Here is an 18,131-nt window from a genome sequence, read left to right as displayed (position 1 = left end):
CGTGGAGCCAGCCGGGGAGGCGCGCGGCCCCGGAGCGGCGTGGAGGTTTGCAGGACGCGCGGCCTGGTTCTGTCAAACCGCATCTAGCTCGCCCCCGCCAGCCCCGAGCTGCCGCCGACCCCGACCGGGACGCGGGATGCGATTGTCCCCGGGGCCGGCGGCCGAGGCGAGCGCACGTGGGGGACGCCAGCCCCGGGTTCTTTTGTTGCAAGCCGGCTTCCGGGGTTTCCCATCACCGCCTCTCCTGAACCCCGAGGGTGTGGTGAGAGAAGTTGCCGGGGAGTCGGCCTCGGAAGCCGGCCCGCTCGGCCACACTCTGGGTCTCCAGCCCCCGCAGCCCTGGGTGGGATCCAGCCTCTTGCCGAAGCGGCTGTTAAGCTTTGGGGGGCCATCCTTGGAGCTCCCTTCCCAGTCTAACCGGGTTTGGAGGGAGGAAATCCTTACTTGGAAACGTGGAGGAGATTGGAAAGGGATCAGAGCGAGAGGCAGGCTCCTCGGGGCTTGAACAATTCTGCGGCTGTTACTTTTCGTGTTCCCACCTCCTAAGCCTGCAAGCCGGGCCATTCCACCCCTTGCGCCCGACCTAGCAGGCCAACCCAACGTCTGAAGCCCAGAATTGATCTGGGACCCATTAGATCCTCGCCGCCCCCTCCCTCCGCCCCGAGCCTGGGCCTGCACTTCCAGAGAGCCAGGCCCGGCTGAAGCTCGGAGAAACTCTCCTCGGCCTGGCCGCTCCTCAAAATGCCCGTCCCGGGCTGGAGAGCCGGGAAAGCCGAGAGAACGCACGGCGGGGGCAGGCGGCAGAGCGCGGGCCGCCGGCGCCCAGGAGCGCGCCTCCCTCCGCACTGCACCAGCATCGCTTTCCTGCCCTTTCCGTTTGGCTCCTTTTCATTTTTTACCCTTGCTAAAAGTTGGGGGAAAGAGGGAGGACTCTTACTGTTGAAGGACTTTTAATTTTAAGGCCTTTGACTGATAAAGGATGAAGGTGAATTCTCCGGCGGACCTGGTCTCTCCATGTGCAAATCTTTCCCCTCCTCTGTTTTTGGTTTTGCAAGAAACGGGTTATTGCAGACATTTTGCCTGCTGCGGCAAAATATGCCTCTTGCGAGTTTTAATAAACAGCTGTGATGTCCTTCTGTGAATTTGACAAAGAAAAACAATTCTCAAAAGGATATTAGGTTTTTGTTTTGTTTTTGGTTCGTACCCAATGGCTTCCAAAAATACCCAGGCCTTATCTTTATTGGCTCTTCCAGAAGTCCAGACAAATTTGACGGGCAGCTGGCTTATCGTGGGGAGCCTGCGCAGGGGAGATGCGGGCCTCGCCTCCTCCGGGTCTGACCCGGGTCTTTCGCAAGAGGTTGTGCGTGGTCATAAAGTAGTAATAATGATAATAATAAAGGGACCTTCTGCAGCCTCCTTCAGCTGGGAACGGAGGTGCTGGGAGCTGCACACTGGGGGCCCAGCTGCTCCCTCCTGTCGCTAGAACAGCGTTTCCAACCTTCTTTTCTCTCTCTCTGCCTCTCTCTCTCTGCTTCCTGTCCTCAGAGCAGGACCCTGCGCGGGCACAGGGTGCCGGGCACACCATGGCCGACGCAGACGAAGGCTTTGGCTTGGCGCACACACCCCTGCAAACTGAATCAAAGGATCTACCCTGCGACTCCAAGCCCGAGAGCTCCCTGGGGGCCCCCAGCAAGTCCCCGGCGTCCCCGCAGGCCGCCTTCACCCAGCAGGTAAGAAGACCTCCAGCCGCTGGGCCCTTTTGCAGAAACCGAAGGCCCCCCTGTGGGGGAGGGGCGGAGAGGTGGGTTATCCGTTGTCTGTAATGGTCCCCTTTCCTTTCTATTCGCACTCATTCCACCATGTTATGCCCTGGGTCCCCAAATACCAGTGTACTCCCATCCACTTTATTGTGACGATAATCTCTACGGCCAAGAGGATTTTGGAAATACATTGAAGTTGTTAGAGAAGTCTTAATTATCTGGCTATTTGGGGCCAGCTAACAATAGCCCAGATCATTCCTTTGCTGCTGCACTAGGTGTAGACTCAGCCCCAAGCACCTCATTAAGGGCTGGGTCAGCGGCCGCTTCAGGCTGGCGTGAGCGATGGATGGCTTGACCCCTCTTCAGATCTTCCCTAGCCTTCCCCTCCGCCTGCCTCCTCCGTGCGGCCGCCCAGACCCGGGAGTTGCACTGTTGGTCTTGGACCTGGCTCTGGAGAGCTGGCTCACCCGGGCCGGTGGCGGGGAGCACAGGGCTGTGCCAGGAGGTTGCAGGGAGCCACAGACTCCCCTGGCTGGAAGCTGGGCCCGAATAGAGGGTGAGGCCTCCGCGCACTCTCTGTGTCCTATTCCCCGGGCGCTCGGTATGCTCAGGGCGGCCCAGCCCCTGTAGCTCTTGATGATTTTAATAGGGTGTCAGATGGTGCAAAGCGGGGTGCCTTGACCAGAAGAGATATTTGGACGTAGCCAAAACCTTTCTTTGAGATTTCCATCGATCGATGTCCTTCCCGGCTACTTTATCACCTGTCTCTTTGCCCTTCCCGCCTCAGGAAAACGCATGGATGGTTGGTTATAGAGAACAGAGGGCGGTGGGCCCAGAGTTTGGGAAACTCAGATTGTTTTTCTTTTTGGAAAAGCAAATCCATTTATGACACAGTTATGGATTATTGCAAAGCAAAGATTTTTGTATATGTATTTTTCGCATCGGTTTTGTAAAATAGCTTTGAGTTGAAAGCTGGAATGTTGAATAGTTTCGGCTGTGCCCAGAATCAAAACAGCTCGCAGTGAACGAAGTTGGGTGTGGGGAGAACCTAGAAGGTTTGCTAAGATAGACATTTGAGAATTAATTTTTTTGGACTGCGGGAACCTATTATAATATAGAAGCATTTTAAAATTGAGAGTTTTCATGTATGTCTCTGCACGCCACGGTGAGACTAAACGCACGTTAAGTACGGGATCCGCGTGTTTGTGCGTGCCCGTCTGTGTGTCTACAGGAGGGTGTCCTGAGTGGGCTTTTTGAGATTGAGTGTTTTTGTTTTTGCTTTTGCTTCTTAGCTGCATTTTGGCTGAAAAGGATTGAGATTGATTTCCCCCCTTTTCTTTGGTCTCATTCTGTCCTCTGATGGGCTGATATTTGGGGACTTTTCTCTAGCCTTGTGTTGGTGACCTTAGGAGACAGCAGTGCACTGTGGGGGGTGCACGGGGCACGCACAGGGATTCCTGGGCAGGACTACCCTGTGCTCCAGAGTCCACGAAGCCCAACCTTGGGCTGGGGGCAGTTCTCGGCCTCGGAGCCCAGAGGCTCTAGAGGGAAGGAGACGTCCGTGTTTGGGGGGAGTTTGGGGAGGGAAGGCCCACTGCTCCTGGGGCTTGTTTGTGTGACTTTTCTCTCTTTCCTGTAGGGCATGGAAGGGATCAAGGTGTTTCTCCACGAAAGAGAACTGTGGCTGAAATTTCACGAAGTAGGCACGGAAATGATCATAACCAAGGCTGGGAGGTGAGTCGGCTACCTCTGTGAAGGGCCTGGGGAAATCTTGTCGGAGACAGAGGAGGAAAGGCGTCTCAGAGACCTGAGAGGCGGAGATCCAGAGAAGGCAGAGGGGCAGAGAAAGGCGAGAACAAAATAGAGCAGAGAGAGAGAATGAATGTATTTTGTTAGACCCGATTTGGGTTAAAGATGCCTGGAGAACTCCGCCAGTGACCTCCATCCCTGATGGGAGGAAATCCCTGCAAGACAGAGCATTTCTTCTGTTTCCTATAGAAGAATCGAGAGCTTGTGGGGCGGACCGGGGAGGGGGGCTGCGCTCAGTGGAATGATTGGTAATGGGAGAAAGTGGGACGAGGGGGAGAGAGAACGGGAAGCCAGAGAGGTGCGGAGTCGGCACAGAGATGAGACCCGCTTCCAGCCTGGACTCCTGGCCCCCACCCTCCTTACTACCCTCCCTGACCTTGGAGCGGGTCCAGAGTCCCACCCGATTGCCAAACTCTCAATCTTTGAATGTATTCGCTACCTCTTTCATTGTTTATAGAAAGCAGGGGAAGGCTTTGAAACTGAACCGGGGCTCGGCCGGGCTCTATATACAGACACCGATAAACACGGCACTTTCGGCAGTTTCGCCAAGACACTCACCCCAGCATTCCCCTTAAAAGCTCGCGGTTTTTAGCTAGAAAGGCTAGACCGGCGGGGGGGGGGGAGGCTGGGGGAGGGNGGAGGGTGGTGCAGCTTGGTATCTCAGGGTGCCAGTGTGCCCAGGCCTGGGGACATCCTCACCCCATGCTTCCCGGTGCTGGACTGGCCCTCCGTGTCCCGAAGGGCAGAAAGCCCCGAGTCAGCCCCCAGCAGGCGTGTGAAGCCGGCGTGTGAAGCCGGAGAGGCCAGTAAGCCCGAGCCACCGAGTGTGTGAAGGGGGAGGGCGGAGCTGCCCCGCCAGACGCCCCCCGGTTCTCTAGCCGAAGCCTCCCGCAATAAACTGACAACAGTGACATTTATTATTATTTGAAATTAAACAACGTCTGCTCCCCCGCTCGGCCTGAGTGAACTAGGAGGCGCGTTCTGTTTATACTGAAGAACTGAGCTCTTCTTCCCATTCTGCCCAGGAAGGAAAGACACGGCCGGCCGGGGGAGCAGCCCCCAGCCCGAGCGGAGGGGATTTAACTATAAAAGGCCTGGGAGGCCTCCCGCGCTCCCGCCTGCAGGCGCACGCGCTCGGGCAGATAAACACCACCAGGCTTGGGCTCCAAGGCCTCCCTTCACTCACCCCTTCCCACCATCCCTGGGTGAGCCAGGATCCGGCAGCTTGTCCTTGCTGGCTTTCTGGGGCTCACGCCATCCCCCTCCATGGGAATTTGGAGCGCACCCCAGAGCGCAGAGGGAGTGGGTACCCACCTGCAGGGCCGCAGCACCCACCTGCCCGTGACCCCATCCCGGTTCCGGCTCCGGTCTTTCCGAAACCAAACCCACATGGGTTTGTTTCTTTGGCAAGGGCCAAAAGGGTTCAGACTCTGCAAGGAAGAGTGCCAGGAGCCTTGGAGAAGCTGGAGGGCATTTAGGAATACATTTTGGCTAGAGGCTCGTGGCAGAGGTCACCAGCTGAGCTCTACTCTGGGAACGGCAGACCGCAGCCAGGACAGGAAGTGTATGGGCACCCATGGGTGTGCAATCCCGAGGGCACACACAGCCCGGCGTCCTCCTGCAGCGGCAGCCATGGGCTCAGCAACTGGTGCATCTGCCTGGGCACGGGAGGCTGGTTTTTCCCCTAACAGGGCTCCTTCTGCCCCTAAATTAAAAAACAGGTTTCTGGCTCCGAAAAAAGCGTTTACAAAGAGCAGAATTGGGGGTTCCAAGCAGGGCCTTCATCATAACTGGTTCTTTCTAGAAGCCTTGGCCTCCAGGTTTCTATTTTCCTCCTGGTTACAAATAGCCACCAGCCTCCTGCTCACCTCTAGGCCTATCTCCTCCCCAAAACTTCAAGGGAAACCTGGAATGGATCTTGCCAAGAGCGGAGCGGGGGCTGCTTTTCTCCTGCACGCTCCTGCAGGGGAGTTGCTTCTTCCAGTAAGATGTGTAGACCTGCTCTTTACAGTATTGGCATTAAAATTCTCTCTCTCCGTCTTTCTCTCTCCCCCTCCCCTTCCCTTTCTCCATCTTCCTGCCTTTCTCTGTCTTCTTCCCTTCCTCCCCCTTCCTCCCCTTCTCTCCCAGGCGGATGTTTCCCAGTTACAAAGTGAAGGTGACCGGCCTTAATCCCAAAACGAAATACATTCTCCTCATGGACATCGTTCCAGCCGATGACCACAGATACAAGTTCGCAGATAATAAATGGTAGGCACCGCTTGGCGAGGGCAGGTGGGGAGGGCAAGGGGGAGAGTGGAAAGCCAGACTCCCCTACCCCTGCATTAAACCGAGAAGCAGGAACTCCCTACTGTGTGCCAGAGGCTTTTGCTGCTATCCCCGACCACCCTGAGAGGAAGAAATAGCAGCCATTAGCCCCCATTTTATAGACAAGAAAACTGAGGCTCCGTGCAAGTGAAGGGCCTGTGTCTGTTGCTACACCCGCGGGTTGTGGATTTTAAAAAAGGGTATTGTTTCCAAGCGCTGGAGGTATTTCTGGGGGCATAAAACCATTTACAGTTATTTTTTATGAGTTACTTGCTTTGAACATGCCTTTTTATGAAATTGCAAAGTCGGGCCGTGGTATTTGAGTTAAACAGGCAAGAGAGGAGAGGTCCATTCCTTGTTTGCTCGTGTGGCTGCCAAGCGTGCAGAGGCTGGAAGAGGAAGGCCCACGTGAAAGCCCTCAAGGACTTTGCTTAGACTTTTTTTGTCCAGGTTTCCAGAACCTACTGACGATGGTCCATAGGGAGCAAGAGGCCACGAGGCCCGGCAGTGGCTCCCCTGGTGCAGGGGGAGGAGTGAGGGGGAAGAAGAAAGAGCCAGGTGGGGGGTTCGCCTGGACACTGGCCGCAGGCCTTCTGGGCACCTGGGCCCGAGGGTCAGGCCATTTCCAGAACATTCTCCTGTATTCAGCAGCCCTTGCCTGGCCCGGCACAGGACCCCGCCAGCACGACAGGGCGCTAAGTCTGGGCGGGTTTCGCCCCTCCTTGGTCCAGGTCTGTGACGGGCAAAGCGGAGCCCGCTATGCCGGGCCGTCTCTACGTGCACCCGGATTCGCCAGCCACCGGAGCGCACTGGATGCGGCAACTGGTCTCCTTCCAGAAACTCAAGCTCACCAACAACCACCTGGACCCATTTGGGCATGTAAGTACCTGGTGCAGCCTGCTTTCAGTTTCTGTCCGTCCTCCCGTCTGTCTCGTCCTCTCTCCTCTCCCTCTGCTGGCTCCTGAGTTTCTCTCTCGGCTCCTCACACACCCATTTCTCCTTTCTTTGCCCCACTCCACCAGCCTGGGTCTTTTCTTCTCTCGGCCTCCCTACTCCGGACTTCTTCCCTTCCGGCTCCACTGCTCTCCTGTGCAGTCCTCTGTGTGGGCCACGGTCCCATCCTCTGGGGCCGCCTTTCCCCGGGAGCAAGAGACCTGATGCCTGGGGGAGACTGAAGCGCACATCCCTGCTTCAGACCTCAGTCCCATTGGTGATGAGGGGTGGGGGGTTGTGTGTTTCAGATCTCAGAAAACCGGGTCCTTCTAGCCCGGTGGGGACTCAGCACAGGCTGCCCAGGGCTGGACCCTGATGGGAGCCCTAGATACCTTTCCTGCTCACTTCTAAACCCTGCCTTATTATTGAGATGGTCCAGCTGACAGGGAGACCCCAGGCCACCTGCTCCCTCTTTTAAAGATGGGGAAACCAACCTGCCAGAGGCCAACCTTGGTACCTCTTTTTAGCTGGTATTTTGGGTTTATCTGTTTTTTCCTCCCAACGTCCAGCTTCTCCCCTGCCCCCGCCACACCCGGAGCAGGCAAACCTGGACCAGAGTTCTAAACCTGGAGTCCACATGCCCCCTCCCCACAGAGTGGCCTGGTTAAGCCCCTGAATCTGCAGGCAGGACATTGAGTGTGCTCCCCCCACCTTCCAAGAGAAGGTGTAACTTTTAGCAGATTCGCGGGCTCTAAGTAGATTCTCTACCTTAAAAACAAACGAAGAAAACATTGATTTGGGGAAAAATGTCCCTAGATCTTTTCATTGGCAATAATTGATCACCGGGACAGAACACAGTCTCTGAATTCAGTGTGTTCAGAACCCTTGGCTTTAATGATTCCACCATCAAGTGAGCTCCTTTGTCTTTGGGCACTTGGCCCTCATAGCCGCCTAGAAAGGAGACCAGAAATGCGTAGCCTTTATAAATAGGAGTCCAGGGGCGGGGAGGAGACTCGTCCAAGGTCATGCAGCTTGAATTTAGGAGCAGGGATTTGATCTCTCTGGTTCCAAGAGGGCTCTCTGTCCTGCCATGTGGTCTCTTTAGGGAACATCAACAAACACATGGTCCTCAGTTGAGACAACTGGGTTTGAATGGATTTGATCTGGAAGAGGGACAGTTTGTGAAGGTACAAAGGGAAAATCTTCTTCTTTGGGGCCTTAGGGCTAAAACCCTGAACCCGTAGGATCTGTGGTGGGGAGGGGACAGTGATGCAGGCCACTGCAGCCTCTGCACGTGGTCCAGGTGAGCTTGAACTGCTGGCGGCTGGGGAAGAGAGAAGGCAGGCCGGTTCCCTTCCTGCGCGCCGTGGGGAAGGGGGAAGGAGCAGAGGGTGCCGATGGGACGTTTCAGGGCAAAACGCCCGGCCTCCTTCCCATTTCAACCAGGCAGTTTGCCCGCCGCGTTCCGCAGGCGGGAGCATCCCCGTGCAGAAATGCCCTCGAGCTTGCGGGGGCGTCGGCTGGCCCGGGTGACCCGTACCCGCGGGGGCAGAACCCAGACTCTAGGGTAAGCGCCTGGGAGAAATGGGACGGTTTTCCCGCCTGGCTGGCGGCCTCCTGGAAGCTGGGTGGTACCCTTTTGTGGGGGACTCTGTGGAACCTTGGTGCTGGGCAGCGGGACTGTCCTCCAGCCCCACTCGCGCCTAGCTTTCCCCCTGCAGCCCCGGCAGTGCCCTTTGGGGTCTCGTCGGGGTGGGCGCCTGGGGAAGGCTCCGGCCCCGCAACCAGGCTCCGCACCCTCGAGAATTTCCAGTCCTCCCGAGCCCGCGGAAGAGGGAGGGTGCTCGGGGCGGCCCCGGGCTCCCCCGCTGCCACGCAGCCCTGCCCCCCAACTTCGGACTCGGAGTCCAGAGCCGCCCTAATGAAATTAGGAGCCATTAGATCGCCCTCGCGCTGATGTCTCCACACTGTCCCCGGCCGTCAAAGCAATTTGGCTAAGCCGGGACGATGGCCGCGCCGGCCTGGGGCTGCGGCGGCCCGCGGGGCCCCGCTGCGTCTATCTGTCGCCACGCCGCCCCGGCCGGCCGGCGTCGCTATCGGCCAGGGAGGCGGCCGGGCCGCGGCGGCCCGAGATTAGAGCCGCGCGGCCGGCCGGGGTCGGGAGCCGCGGGGCCACGGGTTCTCGCCCCTCCCCGCCTCCCCTCCCCCTCCTCCAGGCGGGTCTCTAGGGTTGGCCCAAGGACCCTGCCCCAGGGTCATCAACGCAAATAATCAAAGACACCGGGACAGCCTCCGCCGCTCCAGTTGGCGGTCTTGGGGAAAAAGCAGGCCCGAGTGTCAGCACGTTAAGCGCAGCGATTGGCCCATTCGGTGGGTACACATCCGAACGCCGTGATAAATGTTCGCATTCGCAGCCTCCCGAAATCATCAAAAGCCAGGCGTCCTCCAAACAGGGAAGACCGTTTTGTTAGCAAGATGCTCATCTCCTAGGACTAGCCCTGCTCCGTAGAGAGGGTGTGGGGTCTGGAGCCTTTCGCCCGCTGAATACTGTTTGTAGAGTAATATTAAAGGTGCAGCTGCAGCAGGCGGGCCCCGCTTGTCTCTGGGAGCACCCCAAACACGGAGGCGGTAGAAAGGAAAGAGAAAGCGCATTCCCAAAAAAGCATGCAGGGGTTCTGTCTGGGGCCAAGTCTGGAGATAATTTCGACTGTGGGTCCTGAAACGTTGATAAAGTCGTAGAAAGGGAATCTGGAGAGAAGCAGGTCCTCCTTCGGTGGTGGTGGGATGGGGGGTGCTTCTTCCCCCTAATCTCACCATCCTTGGAGTTCCACTCCCCATCCCATTATCTTCTTTTTTTCATAGACTCTACTTTGCACGTTCTCCTAACAATGGGCCAAACCTGTGATTTCTATTTTAGTTCTACACACACTGGTGTTTTCCTTTTCCGTCTCTTAGAGGGTTTTTTTTTGGGGGGGGTGTTTATTTGTTTGTGTCTTCTCCCCTTTCGTTCCAAAATTGATGCTTAAACTTCTCCCTGGAGCACCAGTTCCTTGCTCCAGACTCGCGTCTCTCTCGTTGGGGGGGGGGAGTACCCTATGCAGGAGTTAATTTATTAAGCAAACTTTATTAAGAATTCTGATTTACTGCCCTGTGTGCCTTGGGTAGATTCCTGGAATATTACCCTGGCTTTTTGGGTTGGAAATTGTCATTTTTGAAATGTTTCTTTTTAATGAAATCACTGGCCCCTTTTCAAAACAGGAGAAAAAAATATCAGACCTTTTTTTTTTTTTAAGAGCCTGTATAAAGAGGTGAATTTTAGGGGTGGGGAGAGGGCATTGATCTGGAAACAAAGGGGTTTTGATTTTTCTTACAATCTCATTTTCCTTATTATTTTTAGATTATTCTAAATTCCATGCACAAATACCAGCCCAGATTACACATTGTGAAGGCGGATGAAAATAATGGATTTGGCTCAAAAAATACTGCGTTCTGCACCCACGTCTTTCCTGAGACAGCCTTTATCGCGGTGACTTCCTACCAGAACCACAAGGTAAGCGCGAGGCCCGGGAACCAGCGTGCTGGGGCCGCCTGTGCCTTTGCAGGAAGATGCAGGGGTCTCCTGCCGAAACTTTTAAGCTTTAAGGGTCGTCATTCCCTCACAGCGGGCACCAGTTTCTGCCCCAGGGGCTGGGGCAGGGGCCAAGCTACAGCCCGAAGGTTGCCTATGTTTGTACTATATTCATGGGTTTTGTGGGACTCTCTCTCTGTCCCTCTGTCTCTCCTTGTGTCTCTGTCTCTGTCTCTCTCTGTCTTTTGCACACACACCAGTTAGAAACAAACTTGTCCAGCCATAGGTGACTCCACATTCAAATACAGGAAGGCATCTCTGCCCTCACGAAGCGATCGCCCAGAGGAAGAAAGGTCCCTTTATTGCAGGGCTCCGTGCTCTTGGGTGGGGGCCTGGTGCCACCTTTGTGGACCCTCTTTTTCGGGTGAGGGTCTCTGCTCCAGTCTGCCTTTTGGATGCATTTCAACTTGACCTGGGGCAGGTGGCAAAGTTGCCAGAAGCCTTGGGCTTGGATGTGCAAGATGCTTTCCTCATTGTGTCCGTGGTTGCTGGTCCCGGATCACAGTGAGGCCAGGTTGGCATTGTTGAAAACAAGAATGCAAACCAAAGCGACCTGTGCTCCCACTCCCCCAGCAGCTCCCGGGAGTTAGAGGAGGCCACAGCAAAACCACAGCTTGTGGAGGGGAGGGGATGCCTCGTCTTCCAGAAAGAGGCTGCCGTGTGCTGTAGACAGGAAGGTACAGCTCCATCCTGTCAACGTCGGACCCCATGCTGTTCAAAAATCCACGCCCCGATTTGGGCATTTCCAAGCTGGACAATGATGCTGGAACAGGGTACCCCATCACTGCAGGTTGGGGGGTATCTCTTCTTTTTTCCCAGGAGAAAGGGCTCCTCTTGACTTCCCATGGTTCACTTCTGTTCCTTCGAAACTTAAGTGCCCCTGGATTCATTTTCTTGGTGGGAGGGCGGGATTGAGGGATTCTTAAGCCTAGTTCTGAAAAGACCTAGGATCTGGCAAGGCAAGATACAGGGCGGAGGGGGGGCACTGTGGGAGGGCAGGTTGTTAGCTTTAAGTAGTGTGATCTGGGCTGGAGGACAGTCGAAGGGGAATGTAGGGGAGTGTAGGGGATTCCATATGGGATCAGTGAGGGCGGGTCACTGGGGCAGCGTAAGGAGATAGACATGGAGATGGTGATGCCCTTCGTCCTCCACAGCCCCTGTCCCCACCTGCAAGATAAGGGCAGGGTGGTGGGAAGTTACAGGGGCTTTGTAGCCAGGTGGGAGAGCCCGGGGCAGGGGTGAGGGGTGGGTTTAGCACCCTATAGCCTCCTGCCTACACACCCGGGTGTCAGATAACACCCCTCCCTCCCCCCCCAGCGAAGCCAGGGCAGTTACAAGATGGTAAGCTCCAAATTCGGATTGTCAGTCACCAGGCCAGGCTGTGATGGATGGTCCCTTCTAGACTGCAAGTCCTGTCTGGGGACCCAAGTCTTGAGAGCGCTTCCCTCCAGAAGAAAACTCACTCTCTCCAAAATGCAATTATTTTTTAAAGGGGAAGAAGGATTTTTCTGAATTCCATCCCTGACTTGTCAAACCAACAAGAGCAAAAACATTAAGGTCAAATACTCTGAAAATTGCAAAACTATTTCAGGCTAATTTGGGTCTGGCTGCTAGAAACCTGTTTCCTCTATGGCTATTGTAAATCTATGTTTAACTTTGTGGTGACAGTCGCAGGGGAAAAAATTGGAAAAAATAGCAACAAGGACACTCAGTCTCACCACTCCCTCCCTCCCTCCCTCTCATGTATATGTATATACACACACACATACGTATATATTTATATATCAACACACACACGTAGACCTGACAAAGCATCCAAAGATATATCAGATTTTCTTTTTTTTTTCTTTCTTTTCAACTAAGAAAGCCCAGACACACACAGAAAGGACAGGAAATGGTAGATTCATGAAAGGGACCTGCTAAAGAAAGATGTGAGTGCTCGGGTCCTTTGAGGGAAATCCCTAAGCTCTCTGTAGTTATGGTCTTAAGGTCCATCAGGCAAGGCTAGATCTGAGAAAGCCTGTACTCTCTCTCTCTCTTTCTTTGCTTTTTTATAAAAAATATTTTATTTATTTGTTTGTCAGAGAGAGCAAGCGAGCACACAAGCAGGGGGAGCAGCAGGCAGGGGGAGAAGCAGGCTCCCTGCTGAGCAAGGAGCCCGAGGTGGGACTCGATCTGATCCCAGGACCCTGGGATCATGCATGACCTGAACCAAAGGCAGCTGCCCAACCAACTGAGCCACCCAGGCGTCCCTCTTTCTTTTCTTTCTCTTTTTTTTCTTTCTATCTTTCTTGCTTTTTGAGGCATAACTGTCATCCGATATGCTGCAGTATTTGAAGTATACAATTTAACGAGTTTGACATGTATGTAGCCATGAAGCCATCATTGCGACCACTCGTGAATATACCCCACTCCCCCATATTTGTATTTTTTTTAGAAAACATGTCCTCCCCAATGAATATATTTAGAGATCCATGCACTTGAAGGAGTGTCTGCCCAATGGGGTGTGTACGTGTGAGATTTGAGCACAATCTAGGGGATTGTGTGTCTAAACGCTCATGGGTCCAAAAATGTGTGTCTCCGAACCCGCATCTGGATAGACATGTGTCTGATGACCACACAAAGGGCTCACAGATGGGAATTTGGGTATTGTTTTGTTTTGTTTTTTTTTTTAAATTTATTTATTCGACAGAGATAGAGACAACCAGCGAGAGAGGGAACAAGCAGGGGGAGTGGGAGAGGAAGAAGCAGGCTCATAGCGGAGGAGTCTGATGTGGGGCTCGATCCCATAACGCCGGGATCACGCCCTGAGCTGAAGGCAGACGCTTAACCGCTGTGCCACCCAGGCGCCCCTTGTTTTGTTTTTGATTGCTTGGGCCATAAAGGTTTTTTTAGCCAGCCTGACATCCGGAAGAGGGATTTCATAGGAGACAACTTTCCATCAGTCTTCCCCCCACCCCATGTTTTAGTTGTGAAATACCAAAGGCACCTATGTTCTCTGTCAGGAGGTCGTCTAAAGCAATACGTTTTTCCAGCCCCGTCCAGGGCCCCTGTAGGCGTTCCTTGCGTGGATATAGGACGTGTGACTTAATTACTCAGGCCAAGCTGAGTGTGGTTTGTGGACTCTGTCTGGTCCCTTTATTGTCCCACCTGGGCGAGGTGTTGTAACCCTTGATGTCGTGGGCAGAAGCCACCCGCACTCTTACTCACCCTGGCCTAGGGTTCAGGTGGGACTCTGGAGGCAGAGTCCTGGGTTTAAATCCATTTGGCTTGGGCAAGTTACTGGCCTCAGTTTTCCTCATCTGTTAAATGGGGATGATACAAGAATTGTGTGTGTTGGTCATCGTGAGGACTAAACGAGGTAATCCTTGGGCAATGCGGAACGCCAAGCATGACACACATTCCCACATGGAGGGTGAATGATGATGCCGTTGATTGACGGCCCAACCGATCCGCTTATAACAGGACAACTCCATCCAAAACGCAGGCCCTGGGAAACTCTTTGCCTTCCCTGATTACTTGGGAATCAGAAGGCCTAAGTTCTTCTTACCATGTTTGATAGACATCTACAAGTGTCGGTCTTTGTGGGTGAGTTCGTTCACCCCCTGAACATGCCATCAATTCAAGGACTCTTTGCCTCTCGTGGTGCTTTGGATGCACGAGCGAGGACAGAACTGCAATGCATGGGATTAAATTGCCAGGACAACTTGGGACACTCATTTTTGGTGTAAAGGGCCCGATGCCTTCAGAATGCTCTTTTTCTGCTCGGATGCCCGTAGGCCAGGTGGAGGCAGGTACGTGGCGGGCTTCATGTGTTAGGCTGGGGTCCTGCACCCCTCCGCCACGGGGCTCCTAATGACACGACGTGTTTCCTCAGCCCAGCTGTGATCCCGAGCTGGATTTAGGAGTTATTTCCCCAGATGGCTGACAGCTTGAAAAAGATATTTAAAAAACTTGACTCTTCCGCAGCAATGCCGTTTGCTCTGTGAAACACGTTTTTGTAAGGTTTTCACTGAGGCTGTCAGCAGCGCCCAGAACAAGCCCTAGAAATATTTAGGTGTTAAAAAAAGGTCACGTGGGCATTTCATTTCTCTGCTCTTGCAACAATGGCTGTGTATGCAAGCATGTCTCTCCCCCGATATTAACTTACTTTGCCATTAAAAAGGCATTTTTCCTCCTGCTTAAATCATTGTGTAAGGAGTCTGTATTTATGAGGTATGAGCTTTCTGGTTGGGACCAGGAAATGAACCCCTAATAGAGAGACATAATTAAGATTTTTGGCTCTCGTGAGGGTTTTTTTTTTTTTTCAAAAGCAAGAATTCACAACAATTATTCTCATTAATTTTTACAACCTCTGTCTCACTGGTGGGAGCTGGTATTTATATTTGTTTTAGCCCCTGCCCCCCCACCCTCCCCCGGATATCCGGTTTTATGCTGATCTTGGAGGGAGTACGTTCGTTCGTGTGACGAGTGCAAGTCAGTTTCAGTAGAGCCTTTTAGTAGAACTCAGACACCCGAGCGTGTCATGTGCCCGTGAGTGAGCGAGCCAACGTGCGGCGTGTCCAGAAGGGGATTCCAGAGCCAGGGTTGCAGGGAATCAGGCGGACATTTTCACCTGCTCCTATTTTCTCAACGGGAATAATCCTTATATATGTACTCAGTCTACGAATGAGACATACGTAAGATCAACATGCCTCAGTGTCTATGTCGCAAACTGTGCTTGTCCCGTGCAATCCTGTTTCGGCAGCTCAGACATTAGGTAGTAGTAGGACCTGTTTGAGGTGCAAGGAATAGTTTCGAGCAAAAGGTTTTTGCTGATAAAAATACCAAAACCCTTGGGGCGCCTGGGTGGCGCAGTCGTTAAGCATCTGCCTTAGGCTCGGGGCGTGATCCCCGCGTTCTGCGATCCAGCCCCACATCAGGCTCCTCCGCTGGGAGCCTGCTTCTCCCTCTCCCACTCCCCCTGCTTGTGCTCCCTCTCTCGCTGGCAGTCTCTCTGTCAAATAAATAAATAAATCTTAAAAAAAAAAAAAAAGAAAGAAAGAAAGAAAAATACCAAAACCCACCTCGCCTCCTTTTTTTTTTTTTTTCCCCTCATGGTAATTGTTTGTCCTGAGCTCTTGGTGGAACAGTGACATCATGGACTAGGCATTAATTCAGCCCAGATACCACACCCGTGTTGCCTACAAAACTCACAGGGAGTGCAGCGAGGATTCCCTCCACCCCTTTTTGAATGATCTGATTTTTACTTCAAGTTTTGCAAATCTCTCCCCACCCCCCACCTTTAAAGAAAAGCATGATTTGTGGTCAATTGGGTTGCACTTTTTTTTTTTTTTTTTAATGACAAAGCCTGAGTGGGAAAGAAAGCTCCACTAGGTGATGGGCCGTTGGACTCAAAACAGAAGTGGATTCGGGAGTGTACATTTTAAAGACTGTTTTCCTAAGAGGTTTTTACAGACTTTCAACTCATTCGGAAGGGTCAAGTCAAAATCAGAGAGTTGCAGGAATGGGTCCAGTTTCTTTAAAAAAAAGAGGCAGGAGGGAATGAGTTGCACATAAGACCCACACCTATTTTAAAAGTTTTAAAATAGGTCTTATTTTTTTAGAGTAGTTTTAGGGCGACAGCAAGGTTAAGTGGAAAAGTACAGAGAGTTCTCTTAGACCCCCTGTCCCTCTGTCTTCCACAAAGGCTCCCCCACCATCAACATCGCCCTCCGGAGGGGGGCATTTATTACAATCAATGAACCTACACTGAGACATCGTTATCACCCAGAATCTACATGAGAGCTCACTCTTGGGGTCCTCGATTCTGTGGGTGTCCATAATTATGGACGCGTATCGACCATTACATTATCATACAGAAGAGTTTTCCTTAAAGTCCTCTGTGCTCTGCCTATGCACCCCTTCCTCCCCGCCCAGCCTCTGGCAACCACTGATCCCTTTTTACTGTCTCTATAGTTTTGCCTTTTCCCAAACATTGTATGGTTGGAATCATAGAACCTATTTTTAAAACATTAATTTTATGTGTATTTTTTAGTGCATGCACACACACATACACGTGTGTAATCTATTAATCTCATGTTCATTATAGAGTCTTGGAGTTAGAAGGAAACCTTATAAGGCCATCTCTTCTGGAAAAGAGAACATACCCGAATGCCTGCCCCCAGATGGATGAATTATGGGTGCATTCAGTTGTTAGGACTCCTGGTTTCTCAAAGAAATTTGCTCAGTTTCTCAAAGTCTGGAACTCGACTACTGGGGGTAGCTGGGGTGGTTTTTGTAGGTACTTGCGTATGATGGGATCACAGAAAATTGTCTCCTTTCGATTATCTTTCTATTCTATCAGACACACACCAGTGTGTGTCAAATATGTCTCTAAAAGTGTCTCGTTCCCCCTTGCAACAAAGTGAGGGCAGGCCTTGGGTTTAGAACTTTCTGCGGGGGCCAGTAGAGAGAATTTTTTTTTATTATATTATGTTAGTTACCATACAGTACATCCCCGGATTCCGGTGCAAAGTTTGATGCTTCATTAGTTGCGAGAATTTGATACAATAGTTTTCCTTTTATTGAATAGCTCATGATTCTAGTTTGAGGTAGAGAGATGTGATATCCTATTTTTTAATAAAATACATGTAAGGCGAAAGTGGTTAGATTTAAATCAAAATACTGCGCAGAGACCAGTGTACTGGTAGATATGATTATTATAGATATGACTTTATATTATACATATAAATAATTTATATTATATACTATCATATAATAAAAGGATCTGCGAGTCTACGCTCACGCTTATAGACCATGTGTTGATGGTGTCCATGAACATTCTGACCATTGAACCCAAGATCCCGTTCTGTTGCTAAGTTTTGTGCATGGCAACAAACATGTTCAAGAAGAGGGCTCTCTCTTCTTTCTCTAGCAAACTGAAGGGCTCTGGAGCTGAGAGACCACTATCGTGCATGTCACAATTCTCTCTGTGGGTGTTTATTTAATTCGGCGCCATCTCCCACCTGTGCCAGCTAACTTTGTGACACTGAAATGAACAAGGCATGAGGCACAGCAGAATTCTGAAAGCAACCACGTTTCTCCAAATGGCGGTCCCCACGCTGCAGGGCGAGCAACCCCACGTCACCGTGCCTAACTTTCCGAGGGGGTGGGGGGCGCCAAGCGCTGAGGCCTCGATTGTGTTTGAAACACAACATGCTAGGATTAAAAAACAAACCAATCCAGCTGGCGTGATGCAGAGTATGACTCCAATTAACGGGCAAACCGAAACCAGGTTTTTTTCCCCTTTTAAATGCGGTCTGATCTAGGGCATTTTTCAAAGCCTCCTCTCTGAATGAAGTGGTGGGTCCCACTGACGTGACTGGCTTAATTTGCTTCTTTTGGTCGCCAGAGGCTGCGTTTCCAGCCATCAAGTGAAAACCAACTCTCTCGGTCTCTCTCCTTCCCGCAGATCACCCAATTAAAGATTGAGAATAATCCCTTTGCCAAAGGATTCCGGGGCAGCGATGACATGGAACTGCACAGAATGTCAAGAATGCAAAGGTAAGAAGGTGGAGTGCTGGGCTCCCTTCTCTCCACGTCCCCCCGCAATATCTCCCAGGAACCCAGAAAAGCCAGCAGCAGCCCAGCGCCTCCCTCCTCCAGCCTTCCTGCCTGCAGAGGCCCAGGCCTGTTGGCCACTGAGGAAAAGG

General features: G+C 52.4%; 1 protein-coding gene across 1 annotated transcript in view; it reads left to right on the top strand.

The window, feature by feature from the left end:
* The window catches only part of TBX5 (T-box transcription factor 5), a 44,605-nt gene that overhangs the window by 160 nt on the left and 26,314 nt on the right, over window positions 1-18,131 (top strand). Inside the window, exons 2-7 of the mRNA XM_002925494.4 lie at window positions 1,546-1,730; window positions 3,400-3,494; window positions 5,700-5,819; window positions 6,608-6,755; window positions 10,207-10,359; window positions 17,891-17,982. Coding sequence (XP_002925540.1) covers window positions 1,584-1,730; window positions 3,400-3,494; window positions 5,700-5,819; window positions 6,608-6,755; window positions 10,207-10,359; window positions 17,891-17,982 — 755 coding nt within the window. The 5' untranslated portion in view covers window positions 1,546-1,583. The remainder of the gene's footprint in view (window positions 1-1,545; window positions 1,731-3,399; window positions 3,495-5,699; window positions 5,820-6,607; window positions 6,756-10,206; window positions 10,360-17,890; window positions 17,983-18,131) is intronic.

This window comes from Ailuropoda melanoleuca, chromosome 12 (assembly GCF_002007445.2).
Source record: "Ailuropoda melanoleuca isolate Jingjing chromosome 12, ASM200744v2, whole genome shotgun sequence".
NCBI lineage: Eukaryota > Metazoa > Chordata > Mammalia > Carnivora > Ursidae > Ailuropoda > Ailuropoda melanoleuca.
The sequence above is the reverse complement of the archived record's forward strand: the minus strand, read 5'-3'. Positions and strand labels throughout refer to the sequence as shown.